At 40.4% G+C, this 20,275-nt stretch overlaps 1 protein-coding gene across 2 annotated transcripts in view; it reads left to right on the plus strand.

Annotated features, from left to right (window-relative positions):
* The window catches only part of BMPR1B (bone morphogenetic protein receptor type 1B), a 231,844-nt gene that overhangs the window by 207,491 nt on the left and 4,078 nt on the right, over positions 1-20,275 (plus strand). For both annotated transcript variants that reach the window (XM_039710721.1, XM_039710722.1), the window contains 8 exons: positions 1,938-2,040; positions 3,034-3,136; positions 9,127-9,223; positions 10,035-10,173; positions 14,997-15,189; positions 15,647-15,944; positions 18,269-18,444; positions 19,704-19,834. In XM_039710721.1, the coding sequence (XP_039566655.1) occupies positions 1,938-2,040; positions 3,034-3,136; positions 9,127-9,223; positions 10,035-10,173; positions 14,997-15,189; positions 15,647-15,944; positions 18,269-18,444; positions 19,704-19,834 (1,240 nt within the window). The remainder of the gene's footprint in view (positions 1-1,937; positions 2,041-3,033; positions 3,137-9,126; positions 9,224-10,034; positions 10,174-14,996; positions 15,190-15,646; positions 15,945-18,268; positions 18,445-19,703; positions 19,835-20,275) is intronic.

Below are 20,275 nucleotides of genomic sequence, written 5' to 3' on the forward strand. Positions count from 1 at the left end.
AGCAGTGTTTATTCTGCTCAGCAATGCTATTTTTTTCTCTCACTTTTCCTTCATTATTCTAACATCTGTAAAGAGTACGGTTTTGACTTATTGTTGGAGCTTTAAAACTTCTTTGCTTTGTTGTACCCAATCTATTTTTTTCTTTTTAAATTTGGAGTAAAATTTTTAGAGGGACTAAAGTTCATGAGGAGCCTGACTTTAATTTTCATTGGTGAGCTAAGAATCAGAGTCCCATATGACAAGCCAGAAAAATAGAATTTAAATGGCTGACTATGTGTTTCTTTTTCTCCCTTTTGGAAACAATTTGACTTTTCCTTCCCCTGCTTTTCTTTGATGGAACTAGAATTTTGGGTTTTTTGCTGGGGCCTATTAGCTGTGGAGTCCATTTTTGTGTTTCACTTGATAGCAATTTATTGTTTTGTTGCTCTGTCCCCTGGGTTAAACTTACTCATTATTTTGAATCAAAGGCACCATGCAAACAAATAAAATCTAATCTAATATAATATTCCTCTCTAATGGATTCCTTACAGTCTCTCTTGGCAATCCTATTGTTCCTATCTTTTCAGCTCAAGCAATGACATCAAGGTGGTTGTTGCCCAGAAGGGTTGCTGTCTCCTTTGCCTTGCTGCTATGTAGAATGCCAAAGAAGGGTGGAAGTCATTGCTGGCTTCCCTGGAAAAGTAATTTGTAATGTGCAGTTGGTTACTTTTCAGATCCAGAAGTCAGTAACCCATGACAGATTGTTATTTGAAATAATAAGCTTATCATGGCTAGACCCTGCCCCACTAATATAAAAATATGCCACAGAAAATGTTTGACGTGATCCTCTGCAGCATCTCTCGGTTATGTAGCTAATACTTACAAATTGTGTTTGTCTCTTAAATGTGTAACTGTGGCTCTTGTTTCCTACATCTTCATTGCCTTTGCTGCTGGTGCTCTTTAGACTCTTGCTTCATTCAAGTAAGGAGCAAATCATCTGAAATTTTGCTGTATTTAAGTTTTCTAATCTTTTTTTCTTTTTATTTCCTTGTTTTAACTGAGTTTATTTTTTCTCTTCTGAAAAATACTCATTGTACGTAATAGCCAGTGTTATTTTCCTGAGCAAATAACAGAATATTTTATTTTTCTGTGACTTAAATGTCTTATATTAAAGAGTTTTTTCTTTATTTTTGGATCTTCTTCCTGCAAGCCAGTCAGTTTTTGTTTCTTACATGTTACGTATCCCCATCAGAGTGCTGAGAATTGCAGGTACAGCAATCTCAATAAAATGCAGCCACCCTTTCCATGCCCTCCACTCCCTCTTTCCATAGCATTCAGGCATTTGACCTTCATCAGGGAAGGACATTTATCACCAGCACCATCTAGCCATCTGTTAGTATTCTTGCCCTCCCTGGTGCACGTTCCTGTAAACGGAAGCATTATGGATCACTTCAGGCTTATAACCCAAGTAAACATCTATGAAGGGTGTTGATGATAACTCAAGGACTCATGCACAGGAGTGTTGCAGTTCATGATATGGTTAAAACAGGAATGTCAAATCACTTTTGGTAACATTTTACATTTAGTATCTCAGAAGTGTTTCTTTCTTCAGGTCTGTGCCCTGGTGCAAGTATCGGTGCCTTGTTCCTGCACTCAAGGCAGACCTTGTGTAGCACTGAAGCTTGCATTTTATAGGTTGCCAAAGTGTTAAGACATTAATGACCACAGGCAGAGAGCTGGGGTGCTTGTTAGTGGTGTTTAGGCTGTGAAATCTTGCAAAGGTAAGTGCAGAGCCTCCTTTGTGTGTGCAGGAGCTGGTCTGCAGCAGCCCCGGTGTGTCCATTTGTGGATGGCAGATTTGCCTGGCAAAGAGCAAAGTTTAAAACAATATTCAACAGCACATTTTCCACTTTTCACATTTCGGTGCCTTTTCCTGATTAATTCTTTCCAATCCACAGCACTGATGGCTACTGCTTCACCATAATAGAAGAGGATGAGTCCGGTGGACATTTAGTCACCAAGGGATGTCTTGGATTAGAGGGCTCCGACTTCCAGTGTCGGGTGAGGAAGCATTTTCTGCCGCAGTGTCACTTGAATTTTTGATAGTTTTCAATTAAAGTGCAGTCAACAGACATTGCTATGTCCATGTTTTCCACTTCTGTTCCTTTGGCAGATAGTTGATCAGCATTGCTTACTGAGGGGAGTGGGGAAGAACATTTATATCCCCAAAAGATGATACTATAGCTCCTCCTAATAAAATAACAACTTGTGGTTTTGGTTTTGGCACTGCTGCTACTAGTAACATTCCCACTCAGAGGAAGTTTGGATTTAGAGAATTGCAGTCTTAACTCTCAAATCTCCATCTAAATCTAAATCTAAATCTAAAGTTAGTTAGGATATTATTTGATGGACTGCAGCAACATCTATGTCTTACATGCAGTTGCACTTTGGTTTGGGATTTTTGGTGCCAGATATTCCCTTCAGGTACAGTGATCACCTGATGGAAAGCAAGTGTCACTGCAAGAATGGAAGGAGTATGGAAAATGGAGCAAGGTGGTTCTAAGGTGGTTGCCTTTCCTCATGTTAACCTTAAATGGTTTTAGATGAATACAGGAATGGTTTCATCATTATGGCTAATGGAAGATATTTTATCCAGCTTCCCATGAGACCAGAAGCTGCAGCTAAATTAGTCCACGCAGCAATTCCTGTATTATCCCAGCTAACCTGTTTTGGATACCTGTATTAACTCATTTTTGGTCTAATTGATGGATGTATGTGACTGTCACACTTCTGACTTGCAGCATTAGAGAAAGTCAGTCCCTTCTGCAGCATTAAGGCACCAACAGGAGTAAGTTTGTAGTGAATTAATGTCTTAATTACCTGGATGAAATATTGCTGGATACGCTGGTTGGCAGAAATCCTTACTCCACTCATCCTAGGAATCTGTAGCAGGTTGCAGTCCAGCTAGCAAGCACATCTTTCAAGTGCCAGAATGACCATGTATATTTACAACACAGGTAATGACTTGCTTTCCATTTAAATTGCTTGTTGCAGGACACTCCTATTCCACACCAAAGAAGATCTATTGAATGTTGCACAGGCCAAGATTACTGTAACAGACACCTTCACCCTACACTGCCACCACTGAAGAATCGAGGTAAGGGAACAAAATCTGGTCCTAAACTGATCTTTTCCTGCTGCTGGTCCTTGTGCCTTAGGGAAAAATAGAGCACAGAGTGAAGCACCCTCATCCAAAAGCATGTGATTAGAGAGATAAATGGTGTTAAACAGTATTTCTCCATTCCTGTAGGTTGTGTGTGGAGTGGTGCTGATGCTTGCTGTTATTTCTGCTGCACACATGCAGTGAACATGAGATGCATTAGAGTTGCATGATGCTGTCCTAGCATGGACCTGCTGAGCTATCAGAGATCATCCCAAAGATCTAGGCTGGTCGTGGGAGAGGATGACTCTTGCTGTGTATATTTTTAGCCTGATAATAAGATGGAATCCTCTCTCCTGTCCCTGTAACATGCTTTACTCTCATTCATAACTCTACACATAAATTGTTCAGTTCAAGTTGATGCAAGTCTGTAAGTTTTTCTTGTTTGCAAGGCCTGATTATCCAGCACTGGGACAATATTGACTCACTGAAGTGTATTTTTTATGTGAACAATGTACCTGAAAAAAGAATGTAGGGTAAGAACTCATACAATATAAAAAAAAAAATTATTCGAAAGCAAATGGGCATGTATTAACTTAGTAGATGCTGAGGCAAGGTTTTCGCATTTTTGCTTGTTTAAACATCACTTCATGAAAGCTGGTAAAACTATTTTTGTCTGGGTGTTCAGAATAAATTTTATAGAAGTGTATTCCTAAGTGTAAACTCATCCATAATAAACTCTTGGCATCGGCAGGAATTGTGGTAGTCAGCATTGAGTCAGTTCAGGGTTGCAGAAGAATTTATAATCGTGGTGTTCTGTGTTAAAGATCCAGATCGGTGCGCAGATGCACTCTTAATTTCACCAGCAGCAGATACTTACACAAATGCATGCTCAGAGAAAGCCTTCACTCATGTAAGCTGTTCCCTTCAGGCCTGTGAAATTCTGCACAGATGGGCTGCAGAGTCAGGCCTTTGGAGAGTAGTATGTAAATACTTCACTGTTTACTAGCAAGGCATTAAGGCAGTGAAACCTCATAAAATTTTGACTTCCAGCAGAAGAGTTATGTACTACTTTGTTAGTTTATTTAATTTTAAAAAGTTCTTTGGACTGAGAGAGAAGCTCCAAAAAGCAGTCAATATTTGTTCGCACTTACTTAGTCTTTCATTAAATATCGGTTTGGAAACACTGCCATGATTTCTTCTTGCTACTGGTTGAATTTATTCTACATTAGGACTACTCAAAAATACTGAATCAGAGCCTAACACTAGACATCCATCTATTAAGATTTTAGTTATTTGGCAATGCTATCTGCTACTTTTAAAGAAAGCAATGAACCAAGCTTTTGGTATTGGCAGAAGGTGCTTGGATTGATGTTGGATTTGTCCTGTCTATATATAGGGTAAATAAAGTATTGCTTGGGAACCGTGGTAGCAGAGAGAATATTTTTTAAAAGAAAAATGTCTGCGAGCTGGAGCAGGGTTCTAGCTGTTCTGTGTTGCAAAGTTGACTATTTTAGCATGACAGACAAAAGGTGATGTAGTCACTCAAGATACTTAAAATTAATATTTTTTTTAAATAAGCTCTCGCATTGCCAGCATCCTGACATTGTTTTGTAGAATTGCATTTCAGGAACTGCTTGAATAAATTTGGCTGAACAGGGCTGAAGTCACTACCTTTATTAAAGCCTTAGGTTAATATGTCATTCTTAGTGCCAGGCCTGTTTTAATTGTTGCTTCTGTACCCTAATATGAAACCTCAGGAAAAAAAAAAAAGTCATAGTTGGAACTACAGGCCCTCACTGCAAATAGGTAAAAAATCTGTGTACAAATACATGCTACTGCCAGTGCCCAGTACTGTGGCTGTGATCATTGTTTCTACTGGAAGCATTTAGATTAGGTTGTGATTGTCTGAGTAATGTTAGAATTGTATATCAAATTTAACATAAACTGTACAGAAAAAGACGTTTCTTGGAATAAAAACAAATTTCTTGGAATAACCTTCTGGCCTTCAGAGTTCCATGAAAGATACACGTGCTCCTCAGCATCTAAAAAACAAACAGAAATTTGGCTTCTGATGAACTCACATCTGAGGTGATACCTCATGGGAAGCAAAGTCTAGGGAGAGCATGCAGCTGCAGGTCAGGGGCTGTTGAACTCAAAATTGACCCATGCACCAAGGTAACAGCTACAAAGGCAAGTGACTTGTGCTCTCTAAGTGCTTTTCCAGGCCTGGCTTGTGCTGCAAGGCAAGATTTATGCCACACCCAATCCTTCTCCTCTCCCCCCTGGAAAGAAAGGAGGACCACATACATATGAAAGTGAGAGCTAGAAAAATTAACAAGGTCAAAGCAAGACTTGTTAAGATGGAAGAAACAACAGCTAAGCCTAAGTTTTGAGCTCATCTTGGTACAGAACTAGCAGGATAAAATATCCCAGAGAAACCATTAAACCCTTGTGCCAGCTATACATCTGTCTTATTAAGGAAATGAAAGTCATAATTGGGTCTGATATAACACCTCTGCTTTAAACAATAAAAGATATTCCTGGAAATCCCAGCGAAAGCACAGGCTGAGACCAGTCAAAAGGAGAAATATGTCTTTACTGATTTAGAGCCTATATAAGCAGAAGTGGTGGTGCCACCGTGTCTGGCTCCCTGCCTGTATAGCTAGTGATGAATGGGCAAGGGAATGATTGGAGGAATGATGGGGTTTGATGTGTGCACACAGTCTCCACGCCTCAGATTTCACTGCCGTTTTTGCTTGGATAGCTGTAACATTCTGAGCTGGAGGGACCTGGGGTGGGAGGAGAACCTCCTCTCCCTTTGATATGCTGACTTCTGAACCTTCTGGGTGGCATTTTCAATGCACTCCTCAGCATGGTCCCGCTGATGACAGTGAGTGAAATGAGTGGTGGAGGAGGGGAAATTGCAGGAGAATAACAGAGAGGCAGCTTGGTCTCACCGAGCTCCCTGCTGTCACCAGCCTGCACCACTGTTTTCCTACAACATGGAGCTGCTAATGTGCTGTTTGCTGGGCTGCACTGTTATCAGCCAGCCAAGGTATGTGAAGAAGCTTCCCAAACCTACCATGAGTTTGTTTTGCACTTGCTCCCGGTAATCGCTCACTGCTGCCTCCGTGGAAGCTACTGCTTATTCTCATAACCCTGCTGCTTGGCACCTTGCAGCTCCAAGTAACACAGCAGTAAAAAACACAGCACTGGACTTCTTAAAGGGCAGAGTACCTCCATCACATAAACTGGCAGTGACCAGGACCTACCACAGTGTTCACCACAGAGCCCACAAGCAAGTCCCTAGGCAGACCCACAGCTGGGCTGCCCCATCCCTCCTTCTGGTCAAATAGTGCAGGGAAAGGGAGGTTTGTCCTGCTGCTCTGTGGGGAACAGCCTGGGCCAGAGGAGCAGGAGAAGAAATCCAGCCTGGATCAGTGCAGCAGAACAAACAGACACTGCTGGTGTAAGGATGGGAGCTTGCATTTAATCTTGTGTTGTCCACACACACGCCAGCAGGTTTATGAAGTCCTCAAGTTAGGCAGCAAATGAAATCTGCCAAAATACTTTAAAAAGTGCAGAAAGTGTTTGAAAGGTGGGACAATAGCTCACTTACCATCAGTATGGCCTCTCAAATAGCCAAATAAATAGAAAGGCATGGAACTTACTCCCTCCTGTGAGAGCCAGTTGCACGCCTGTGCTGTGCACAGTGAACCACTGCTAAAGCTGTGCCACTGTTGGCATGCAGACACCACCCACCACAAGAGGGTCAGCTCTGCATCTGGTCAAAGTCTTGTTTCCTGCTCCCAGCAAGGATATCAGGACATGTTCCTTTGTGTCTTTCATGCTTTCCTTACACTTGCTTCACATAATTGCATTTGGGTACTCAAAGAATTTTGCAGCACTGGAGCCTGAAGTTCATCTGAGAGTTTCCAAAATGCCTTCTGGCTACTGGGGAAACCAAACTGAACTTATTTCCTTTTCTGAATGGCAGAAGCCCATTAGAAACATTGAACATAAGGTTTGGATCACTTAAACCCTAAAAATTGTGGGAATTTGATTCAAGATTTCAGCATCTTTATAATCTCTTTCCAAATGTACATACTTGAACATGCACAGACAGCATGAACAACTTCATGGGCCATACTGTGTCTGCAAAAATGCACAGATTTCCATAGCTTTAACATCCATGACACAAGTGTATAAGATCTGAATTGTTTCCTCTCCATCTGACATCAGTTTTCATCACTGCTAAGCACAGAAGCTCAGCTTCCATCATGTGAAGTGGGAGAACCCTTGGTGTGAGTGGGTATCCGGGTTTCTCCCAGGAGTGGAATGCCACTTTATGGTCTCTGTGCTCTGCTTGTTCATCTGATGGGCTGCGACATCTGAAGCTGTTACAACCCACACATTTTAGAGGGAGGTGGTGCTGACGCAGGCTGCTCACAAAGCACAAACCAGAGCCCTCAGCCCTGCTGAGCTGCCATCGCCTTCACAAGAGCTCTGGATTCCCCGGTGGGCTCTCGGTTTCGACCCACAGCCCACTTGGAGTGGCAGACCAGGGAGAAATCTGCTGTGGCAGGCAGAAGGATGGGCTCGAGGGTTTTCCTGATAGACATCGTGTCAGTGTCCCCTTTCAAAGGCATCAGCCATGTCCTGAATGTTTACACTGTCAGTGCTCCCAGAGCAGGCAATGGCAGGTTAAAACATGACCAGTGTGATCAGGAGGTGTGTTGGTAGGTAATCTCTGTAGTGGAAAGGGGAAGGAAAGAAATTGTTTGGAAGCAAAAAAGGAGAAACTGGATCTTGAAAATAAAAGAGTCTGAGAGTAAACTAAGAGTCCCTTAGGAACCTCCCGGTCTCGTTACCCTTGTAAATCTGAAACATAATAATGCCGTTCCAGCACCAGTCAATAAGGATAGATTTCTTGCATTCTCCGATGTGTCAGGCATTGGAGTGAAGGATGCAAGACAGCAAGGTTGGGAGAGCTTCAGAAAACATGGCCCTCATTTGCATTATCCCATGTTATTGGGAGGGTGGTTTGTGTATGTGCAGGCTGAAATACTATAATTTTGAGAGTTTGAGTGGCAGGGGAGGTTAAAAAAGAATAGAGCTGGATGTCTTTGTTTTTCATCAGAGAAGCATGCATGAAGGTCAGACTCGCTTGCCTGAGCTGAGAATTCAAATTTGGAGATTAATGTTATACTTTAAAGGAGAATACGAGTCTCCTATACAAAGGTTGACTGAAACATTTTAATAGTTTTTATGCAACAGCATTTTCTACAAGTTACTTGACACATTTTATTTTCAAAGTGTTTTGCAGAAAAGCCACTGGAAGGATAGTTTTGCCCACCAGCATGGGAAGGACTTACTGGCACACAGGGCTGCCATAGAGCAGATGGAGAAGAAAATTCTTGCTCAAATGTTTAAAACAGGATCTAAGAGATTAATTGTTCTGTAGTGATGGAAATAATACACTTTCAAGGCCTCTCATGGCCTGCCTTGTTGGAGGTTGAATGGTTTGCTATGTCTTCCCTCGTGAAATAAATGCAGTTTGGTGGGTGGTTTGGTTTGGTTTGGTTTTTTAGTTACTCATGAGGATGCTACTTAATCTGAGTGTTTAAAAAAGGCAGTGATTTTTGCATTTCCTGGCTAATCACTCAGGTTAAGACCCAGAGCTACAGGTCTGGATTGATTTTTCATTCAGAGACAAACAGAAAATTGCTAATCAAGGTGATGTTTAAACTCAGTGAGGACTGAGAAAACAAGTGGGGTTTTTTTGACAAAATGGAAGTGTCAGTTCTGTCCTGGTCAGTGAGGGTCAAAGAGGAAGCCCACAAAATGCCTGGGGAATCCAGGGGTATCCTGTACAGGAATTACGAGGAAAGAGCGGAAATGATCCTGTGCTCAATGCACTTCTGACATTGACTTCATACCATCTCCCTTTCTAAATTTTCCACCTTTCTCATTTTTAACCCCAGACTTTGCTGAAGGAAACATTCACCACAAGGCCCTGCTGATCTCAGTGACTGTTTGCAGCATCCTTCTGGTGCTTATCATCATATTCTGCTACTTCAGGTAAATAAGGAATATTTTGGCAGCTTGTTAATGTGCGTCCCAACACTTATCTTTTTATAGATTTAGGAAATAGAAAAAAAAAATAGAAGTGGACCTTAAAGAAAATAAATTAAAAACTCTAATTTTATCACGAGAAAAAAAAAGTGTATTTTATTGAAGCTATTCACAGGTGTACCTGTGTGATGGATTTCATATGGAATCTTTAATTCAACATCCTTAAAAGCCATTCAGGTAGAAGCACAGATTATTCGTTACTGAGAAGGCCAAAGGACAAATTTTATGGGAAAATTTTTGTAAGGGAAGTATAACTAAGACTTCTACATTTGTTTGTGTGATTAAGAGCTGATCATAAAGAAAGAAGACAGTACAGGAATGTCAGTAAATGTGTCTAGAGTGTTATCATAATCTACATACTTTACATTTTAATAATTTGGCACGTTTTTTACATATTCCCAGATTCCAGGACCTACCTCCTCTGGCTCCTAGAAATGCACTGCAGACAGTAAAATAAAGTTACTTGCTTGGTCAGTGTTTCAGACATATTTAAGTTTCTGAAAGGAAAACACTTGGTTGCTTTGCAAATTTATCCCAGACTGCATGGCCTGTCAGTGTTATACTTAGAATTTTGATGCTGAAAACAGTTGCTAAAAATAAGATAAAAATTTTTGGCCAGCATGTCCAGTGTATTCCTCAGGGAAGCAGAGAAAACTGTTAGTCTATAAATGAAGGAAATGTGAAGGACATGTGCATTATTCATTGCACATACGTTCATTGTATTCAAAACTCATTTTGTTCTCGTGTAAAACATCAGGTACAAACGCCAAGAGACGAGGCCCCACTACAGCATCGGGTTGGAGCAGGATGAGACCTACATTCCCCCCGGAGAGTCCCTGAAGGATTTGATCGAGCAGTCCCAGAGCTCAGGGAGCGGTTCCGGGCTCCCTCTCCTGGTAAGGAAGCAATATTATTTTAATGCACATTTCAAAGGCAAAAGTGTGTAGAGGGAGAAGAGGCACAAAAAATACATCTACGTGTCCTCAGTTTTGTTTTAGGTTTTTTATGTGTTTTTTTTTTTTAATGGTGTGTTGTTTTGTTTTGTTTTGTTTTTCTCTACTGGAAGTGGCAAGGATTTAAACTGGAGAACAGCTGCTTTATAAGCAGGGGACATTTTTTTTCATGTGAATTAAGCCAAGTTATTTTTCTACACCAGTTCATTTCTTATTTTAGATACCATAGGGTAGTACAGGCTAAGAGAGCTGTAGGAAGAGCATCTAGGAAGTAGATGAGGATTTACTCCAGTGTACTGGACAGCACCTGGCCCATTGATCTTGTTTTCTTCCTTTGTATGTGCAACACACAGTAGAATTCCAAACACTGACCCATCACCTTTTTCTAAAAGGTGACTGTAACTTGTCAGACTTGGAACTTTTTTATTTGTAGCCTTCACTTTGCATTCAGAAGTCAAGGGGGATTTTTTTCCTTGTAGTGTGGCAATCTCAAAAGTTAAAGGCACAGGGATGGAGTTTGTGATTATTTCTGAACAGACTCTAGGATTACTAAGCCTGCTGAAAAGGCAGAACATTCTATAGGAATATAGTTCTGTTCACCAGGGAGTTTTGTTTCTGGGGAACATCACTGGTAGAAAAGAATTGGTAAAAAAGCTAGGTTACCTGTTTAAAATAAGTGCCTCTGAGAAACTGGAAGATTTCATTTTCATTTTTCAGAGTGGATATGTCCCTCCTGTCTTCCAAACCTATTAGTTTGTATTGCTGCTACTACTGCAGATGTGTTCCAGCTTCCAAGTACCATGTACTGTCTGTCTGGTTTTTGCCCACACATAATTTTTAAACACCCTAAAGACATTAAATGGGAAGTTTTATATTTCCTTAAAAATTAAGCAATAGGCTCTGTCTGTCCCATGCCAATGTCCTTCTAGCACCCTGTAGTGGTTTTGGTTTGCTAATTTGAGATTTTCTGGCCAATGGAAAGGGAGAGATCTTGTGTGCAGTTTAGAACCATTCCTAATGAGTTTCCAGTTGATTTAATTGTGAGGGATTCTTTATTTTTTTGCTTTGGGGTTTGGTTGTTTTGGTTTTTGGTGTTTCTTTTTTTGCATAACACCTGCCACATCAAGATCTTTGTCTTCACTTGTTCCAATGACATAAAAAAATATAGTAATTTAGAGCAAATACTAGGAACTTGGTTGTACTTCTCTGAGAGCATGTTTCCAGCAACCCATGTGGGTATCAGGTGCCCTGGGGCACCTTACAGCAGAGCATGGCTCAGCCCTTCATCCCAGGATCCCAAAAAAGCTGGAGCAATGCTGGTTTTGACTGCTTGTTCTTTATGCCTTCCTCTGTGCTAGTGGGCAGTTTGAAGGCGGGATTGGTGGTCTCAGTGGTGTCCCCAGGTCTGCTCTTGCAGTGGATGGCAAAACCAACTCCTGCTACTAAGCTGCTGTAATAGCAGAGGGGACATCCCAGCTGGGGCATTGCTCAGCAGCTCTCAGGGCTGTGCCACTGCTCTGTGAGGCAGAAACCATCCAGTCTTCTGTCAGTCCACTCCTCTCAAGCTTGAAGACTCTGCAGCCACTGGACCAAGTGTTTTTCCTCCAGGAGCTCTTCTCTCCCATTTCCCCCTTGCTTTCAAAAAAACCACATACAATTGTTTTTATAAGTAGTGATTTTGGGTGGAGGAGGAGAAAATGGATCTTGCACTTGGCAGTAGATGTTTGCTGCATTTCCCAGACAGCTAGAACCACTGTGAGCTCGCTAGAAATGCACAGATACCTCTGGGCCCAGGCCTGAAACAAGTGTACAGAAGGTGCATGGCAATAGTGCTCTGGTCTTTATTGTGCAAGAGCTTATTTTAACCTTGTTTCTTATGCAAAGACTGAAGCATCCAAGGTTATAATTTCAGGAAAGTAAGATGTAAATTTAATGCAAAATGACACCTTATGCTAACCAGTAATGTTTTTCTTCTGTGTAGAACATTTATTCTAATATTCTAATACCAAAACAAGTATTAGCCAAGAATTTGTCAGTATGACATTCAGCAAGAGTTCTTTCTCCTGACCTGTCTGTACCTCTGACAGAAGAGTTTGCTGCAGGTCAAATCCTGCAAAACGGTTTGTCTGAAGTGATTGCTGAACTACAATTTGGTCTCTACCTTCTCACACATTTTTTTCATAATTTCCTTTCCAATGAACTTTGCTTTTCAAGGGACCACATCCGAGCCATAGGTATGAATTCTCTGTTCAAAATATTAAATTTACAAAAGGTTGGTTGGTCTAAATTTTCATCTGCAGTAGCTGAACACGTTTAGCTGAATGCCAGGAAAGTAGAAATAGTTGGTAATTGGATTGTTTCCACTCAGGGACACAAAAGAAAAGGTCATGTAACCTTACCTGACTGCTTACAGAGCTCAAGCAGCAAAATACAGAGATTTAAAAAGAAAAAAGAAACCCCCAGCCCCACTCAGTGTAAATAACTCCCACGAGCACATCATTCACCATTCTTATGAAATCAGTACAGCCAGCAATTTTGATTAACCTATTTGTTTTAGAAATCATAATTAGTTTATGATTCAAGAAGGAGCTGAATTCCTTAAAAAAAAAAATTGTTCATAGGAAATCATTTGACCAGTTCTAGCAAGACGAAACCAGGTTAAGGCCTTTCACATAGTATTCTGCCGCCTGAAAACCCATAACAGAAATGTGTTTTTCATTTTCTTAATGTAATTTAATAAGGAACTTTTCATCATTAAGTATTGTAATTGCATGTACTTTATGATGCCATTACATATATTTACACAAATTAAGTTATTTGATGTAACTACATTATTGTTCAGGATGCATTTTTAAAATGGGCAAAATAGAAAGCAACAATGCTAAAATGATATTACAAAATGTTACAGCAAAATTCCAATGTAATATAACTATTGTTCAATCACTATATGAGAGTATAAAAGATAAATCAATTTTAAAAATTAAGGCTAATCTCTATTGTTGGCTTTCATTGATGTTAATCAAAAATAATGGCACTGAAGCTACCATCTTGAACATCTAATAATACAGTGCAGGGCTGGAAAAATGGAATTCTGTTTAAATGACAGAAGAAGAAAACTGGGATATTTGAAATAGCTCTGCATAAATACCACAATATGTTTTGCTTCTTAAAGTTTACAATAAGAAAACCAGTGGTTTACTTAAAAATGGATGATGGTAGACCTGACCTAATAGGTTTTCAGTTTGTCTTTGAGTGCACATTCATGCTGCAGTCATGGCACATTCATGGCAGTCCTGCTTAGCTTTCCCAAACTGGTGGTTTGCACTGGATCTCCCAAGCACACAAGCACAACAAAGGACGCAAATGATTTTAAAAATTCAAGTTTCGCTCATTTTTGTTAGTCAAGATTGTAAAAATATTTTTGATTTAATGAAATGAAGATGATTTCATAGGGATTCAGTTAGAGCAGTTAGATTGACTTGCTGCAATAAACTACTGGAGGTTTGTATCTGGATGGTGGCAAAATGGAGCAAGAAGCCACAAATCTGAACTTGTCCAGATTTTGCCAATTGCTTGGGCCAGATGAAAATCTCGTTGCATTGGCAGCAATATTCTTTCAAAATCTTACCAGATACTACTAGACAAAAACTCATTAGCTGTGGGTTGAACTGGCAAGACTATAGCACAAGAGGGTGACATTTTAATCTCCTGTTATATTGGGGTGAGGCAGCCACAAACACCAGTGAGTTGTGGTGCAACATCCACTTGCATTTTTATCTGTGAACTTTTAGAAAGACATGATCTGCAGACATTCTCGAATCTGATGAGATTATAAGTCTCCATTTGTCCAAGACTTTTTGTGGCTGTAAAAGCTTGTTACATCTTGAGGCAGTCTGTCATCCTTGTGAAGACAATGCAATGCTGCTGTGGACATTGATCTTGCAATACCCAGCCATTATTTTAGCTTACAGTACAGCCATTGACAAAGCTGGCACAGACACTGCAAACCTGTTCTTTCAAATATTTTTGGGGGGAAATTGCATTTTATGAATATGTAAATATGATTATGTAAATCAATGTAGACACATGTGTTTTAACTCTGTAAGTAGTGACTGAGGTTCCTAACCAAATATGTATTTTGAAATAAATAGGCATGGCAATTTCAAGGAAGGTGGTAGGAAGTATCATCCTAAAAAAAAAAAAAAAAAAGAAGTGATATTGTAATCTAGCTAGTTTTGGAGGCTTTGACTCTTTTGAGCCCTAGTCTTGAGTCTCAGCAGTGTTGACTGTGTAAGAAACATCCCTATATTAACGAAAATGTGTTACTTACCCCTTTGGAATGTGGATTTCATTGAGGTGACCAGGAATGTTTTCTGTCAAAACTTTTCCAAAAATAACAAAAAAAAAAATCCACCAAGTGCTACATCCCACAGAAAAGAAAAACCAAACAATAAAAAAAATTCAAGGTTCAGGGTCAAGCATTTCCTTTACACTGACTGATATAGTTTCTTGAGAGACTACAGTATATCTAGAGTATGCATGGAAAAACTTCTTCGTAATGGTGGGAATGTCCTCAGTAGCAGTGTGTCCTGGAAAAAATGGGAGCATCTGCAATTGTGGAGGGTTGCTGGAATCCATATCACAGTGGCTGCATATTCCATTCTCTTCTGGCTGGCTGTGCGGGAAGCAGACACAGGAGGAGGGAGGTGAATGCAGAGGTGAATTTGCCCTGGGCAAGGTGTAAGATCTGCCTTGGCATTTCACAGGTTCAAAGGACCATTGCAAAACAGATTCAGATGGTGAAGCAGATTGGAAAAGGTCGCTATGGAGAAGTCTGGATGGGAAAGTGGCGTGGTGAAAAGGTAGCAGTGAAAGTGTTTTTTACTACAGAGGAGGCCAGCTGGTTCAGAGAAACAGAAATCTACCAGACTGTCCTGATGAGGCATGAAAATATTCTTGGTGAGTGACGTGAAAGAGAATTATTTGATAGTGAACAGGTTTTTAAGATTAGCAATTTTGTATTTGCTGTTATCTGATGTCCTTTCCAATGTGCTTTGTTTCCCTCTGTGCTCTGCAATTAACCACCCAGTGCTTTTCAAAGGAAAATTGTTCAAAGGATTACTGAAATATAAATAAAAGTTAAAAAAATAATGGGGTTTGGGGGTCGTTATTCCAAACACAACATGTCTATTTCAGCCACTGGTATATCCATATCTGGGCTTCTGAAAGTACATTAAAGGCTAGAGGTGAGGCACAGTTATATGGAAGTAAGATGAAAAGAATTAAATATGTTTTTAAAACAAACCTGCTGAAATGGATGACTGAGTTCTGAGCAGTCAGAAAAAAAAAAAACTTACAAAAAAACATGATAAGTAATAACTTGAAAATAACCTTTATTTTTTTTTTCTTTTTGAAGGATTCATTGCTGCAGATATTAAAGGTACAGGATCTTGGACCCAGCTGTATCTTATCACTGACTACCATGAGAACGGCTCACTTTATGATTACCTAAAATCTACTACCTTGGACACAAAAGCCATGCTGAAACTGGCTTACTCCTCTGTCAGTGGCTTGTGCCACCTGCACACTGAGATCTTCAGTACTCAGGGCAAACCTGCTATTGCCCACCGTGACCTAAAGAGTAAGAATATACTGGTGAAAAAGAATGGCACCTGCTGTATAGCAGATTTGGGCTTGGCTGTTAAATTTATCAGGTGAGTGGAAGTGAGGGGGCTGAGGAGAAGTGAATAAATCAGGTGCAAAAGTTTCCTTACTTGTTGACTGAGTGTGCACGTATGAGCAAGCACCTGCAGTGTGTGTGCACACCTGGGCTCTGCTCATCCATGTGTGAGGTCACCTGTGTGGGGGACAATGTCATGTCAGCACCTCATGCAGGTGTATAAATACTTGCTTTTTGATTATTTGAGCACATTAGCTGTGTTTGTGTAAGGATTCAGTTTTCATCACTCCATCCTGCATAGCTGCCCCAGTATTGCTGGCACACAATGAAAGGATGTAGCACTGACAGGTTGAAGTCACATCACTGAGCTTGTCACTGAAGCATTCAGCTTGTCTGATCCCATGAAAATTCACTCTCAACTTAGAGAGAAAAATACTAATAATCTGCACGGGTTACTAACTAGGATTTATTGAAAATAACCCCATTTGGGCTGCCTTTTGTTTCATTTCCTACAAATCAAATTGCCAAAGTACAGATTTGATTTTTGAAATGGCTTTTAAATTTGATTTTAAAAAATGGTTGTGTGTTTAAACAACTTAGAAAGAGCAGACAAGTAGAACTTACTCACTCCTGGGATTCATAAGGGGCCAGTGCTCTCTGACAGCTCTGTTCAAAAGCAGCCTGAGCTCTCAGCGGTGGTCCTGCTGGTGGAGGCGCGTGTTCCGAAGTTTCTGATTTTTCTGTACACAGAAATGTGTCCAGAATACATAGACTGAAGTTTTCCATTTTGCAGGTCAGCTTTGAAACCATGCACTCCCTGGAGTATTAAAAAAAATTCAGGAATTCTGTACAAATATTCAACTGAAATTATTCAGAGTGAAAGGAAAGGCAGTTTTTATATTCTCTTCTTACCGTTCACTTACCTACCGGGTTCCTTGGTGAGGCATTTCCTTTATGAGCCTGACTTTTCTTCAGGAGACAAGAAAGGAATATTTTTACTTTGAGGAACAGAGGCCTAGAAAACAACAACTTGAAAAAACACTATTAAAAAGTTTTGGGGAAGAAATTCACCCTTTGCAGGTGTACTTTGCCTGGCAAATACAGAGCAGCACACAGCTTAGCTGTGAATGAAGGAGAGCAAGGAATTACTGAGTGCTGTTACAAAAGAAGGTGAAATATGGATTTTTCACACTCCAGATGGAATTTATGTTATGTACTTGGCTTGTTTTCATACTGAATCCTTCCTCAGACAGCATTTCTCATGCAACAAGGAACAGAAATTAGTTGGAAGGAGTGTGCTCTGCTGAAGCTAATGATTCTAGTAAAATTCTTTGTGTTTCTGTTTCATTTGAAATATACTGAAGGGTAATGCAGATCACTGGATTTATGTTACATTCTTGCAGGTGTACACTGCTAGTGTACCCTGCTAGTGCCACTAGCATATGTATGATTTAATGACTGTGTAGGTGACTGGTTGTACCACAGACTCAGCTTTTCTTCCAGTCAGAAGGTGAAAGAAAATTGCTGTACATGAAGAAAACTACAGAAATACAATTATTCTGTGAGCATCTGTTGTATCCACCATACTTAAAATACATACATTTTGAAGGTGAATTAAGGAAAACAGACCTTTTTAAGCAAACCAGAATATACACCATATATTACACTTTTAAATATATTGAAACTGATGTAGCTGAATCTGAGTTAATAAGAAAAACAAGAATCCATTCACATAATTAATGGGTACTTTTTCCTGCATGTTGTCTCTTCTGGTCAATGTGTGAGGTGTGACCCATTTGCTTAGATGTTTTTACGCACTTATCTCTCTGTGTCTGCATATCTTGATGTGTAAAGGTTGGAAGGGATCAAACATAATGCATGCAAAAATATAATAGTTAGATTCATCTGTCTTGCAGATATGATTTGCTACAGCTAAGAGATACGGTCCCAGCTACTTAGTATCCCCCATTAATTGCTGAGACTGAAGCATTAGGTGGTGGAGTATGTTAAGAAAACAGCATTTAATGAAGATTTGATTGTTATCACTAACATTAGAGCTCGGGCTAATGCTAATGAAATCTCACAAATGTTACAGCATCCCTGTTGAGTCTTATCTCCCTTGTGGTTCTGCATTTGAATGCTTACTATAGCCTCAGGCGGGTCAGCCTTTTAAGGAGGGTTTCCTTCACACTAAGAGACTTTTCTTGCAAGAATTGTTCCATTAAGATTATGCATTGTTTTTGACCTTGTTTGAGAGTGGATGTGGTGTGGATTTACTACTTCTTCCATCTAAGGAGATGTAAGAAGACACCCACTTGACTGCATGTTTGATGCCCTTTTTTTCTCCTTTTCTTTTAGTGATACAAATGAGGTAGACATCCCTCCAAATACCCGTGTGGGAACAAAACGTTATATGCCTCCTGAGGTGCTGGATGAAAGCTTGAATAGAAATCACTTTCAGTCCTACATCATGGCTGATATGTACAGTTTTGGACTCATCCTTTGGGAGATAGCAAGGAGATGTGTTTCAGGAGGTAAAGAGCTGGGAGATAACTTTTAATTGTGTCAGTGAACCTCAAGCCTTCCATTACACCTTTTTCTCTGGGTAATTGTTTTTACAGTAATAAACGGATGTGGGTAAACCATACAGGTAACTCTTAATATCTATTCTCTTGTTGAAACTTATTTTAAAGCATCACTCAGTGCTATTTCAACAGCAGAGATTTAGACTGTATTTTAGTGGCTCGTTTGAAGGCAACTGATGCCTGCACTGAGGAAGTCTGGAACTCACTTGGGGACCTTTTCTAAAGCCATCATGTTTCTGCTGGACTGGCAGTGTTCAGCTAATTTAGCAGAAAGAAAATAATGATTTCTTAGTTTAGTTAACAGTTAAATGAAAGGAGGAGGACAAACAATTTGGGGTTTGCTGTTCTACTCTTTGAAATAAATAATCTGTTTACTAGACAAGTAGCAAAACACCGGAGGGAAGTGGCATTAATTACATCACTATCATAGCAGTGAAGTGCTTCATTTCCCTCTTTCTGCATGTAGAGCTCAGTGTCATGCAAAAGTGATGGGTGTTGTTGCCTCTCTTTTGCCACTGGGAAAGTTAAATGCACAGAAATGACTTGGTAGCAGTTTGGTGCCAGTTTGGTGGTAAGAGCAGAGCATGTCTCTCTTGGGTCTCTGCTACCTTCAGCATTCCTTATGGGTCTTTAAATCCTGCAGCATGGTGCTGAATGCTCACCCTAGAGAAGCTGAATGTTGCCAATGAGCAGCGGATCCCTGTGTTTAAAAGCTGGTGACATGTGTTGCAATGTTGTGAGGTGAAATCTGCAATATTTTTGTCATTGTTGCTATGCACAAAGAATGGTGCCTTGCAATATTCTGAAAAGGCACAGAAATGTCCCTTGGTATTTTCCAGTCCACTGATAAGGAGGAGACCTAACTCACAGTTAACTCTCTCTCAGATTACTCTGATACAGACCCTATGCTAATAGGTCTTTCTGTGAGAAGTGACTGGAGATTGCTGGACTGGACAGCAGTGGTAGAAACTGTCTCACTTGGCAAGTTCCTACACTTTTGGATTAAGATACTTGGCCAGTCTTTACACAGCAATGGTTGCATTTGAACTTGTTTGTGGAATAAACTTCTAAGTCCTTTTTAGGGGCAGGACATCCAACTGTTAGACAGTATGGCCAAGCTGTTATAAAATGAGAGGGGAAGAGGGGAGTGGAAGTTTTTGTTTTTTTTTTTTTTCTGCAAGTGACAGGCGACTAATTGCTTCTTTCAGGAATTGTTGAGGAATACCAGCTTCCATACCATGACCTGGTGCCCAGCGACCCCTCGTACGAGGACATGCGGGAGATTGTGTGCATCAAGAGACTACGCCCCTCGTTTCCCAACAGATGGAGCAGTGATGAGGTACCTCTCATCCCTCTTAGCATGCAGTCTGTGCTTTTAATCAGCGTTAGTGAGTGAGATTGACCCAATTCTGCATCCTATTGAGGGAGGAGGATATTTACCACTGGTGCTGCCATTGGGGAATAGCAGCATGTAGATGAATATTCTGTGGGGACATGAGAGATTTAGGTGGCATGAGATTTGTGAGTGTGAGGGAAAAAAACAACCTCCCTGGGCTGCTTGAGGTCTTGTGCAACAACCAGTGTGAAAAGATATAACCAAACCTCACCTGCCTCATCCTCTCCCTATCCGAATCCCTCTGAGCCTTCAGACTGGGTGTGGAAACACTGGAGGAAAAAGAGTAGCAGTTCCCAAAAGGGCTTTTGTGTGGTGGCACTCAGTGTTTGGTCTGCTACCACACGTGTCAAGGATTGGGGAGGCTTATTGCAATAGCAGCTCTTG

This window comes from Passer montanus, unplaced genomic scaffold (assembly GCF_014805655.1).
Source record: "Passer montanus isolate IOZ18808 unplaced genomic scaffold, ASM1480565v1 scaffold23, whole genome shotgun sequence".
Taxonomy (NCBI): Eukaryota; Metazoa; Chordata; class Aves; order Passeriformes; family Passeridae; genus Passer; species Passer montanus.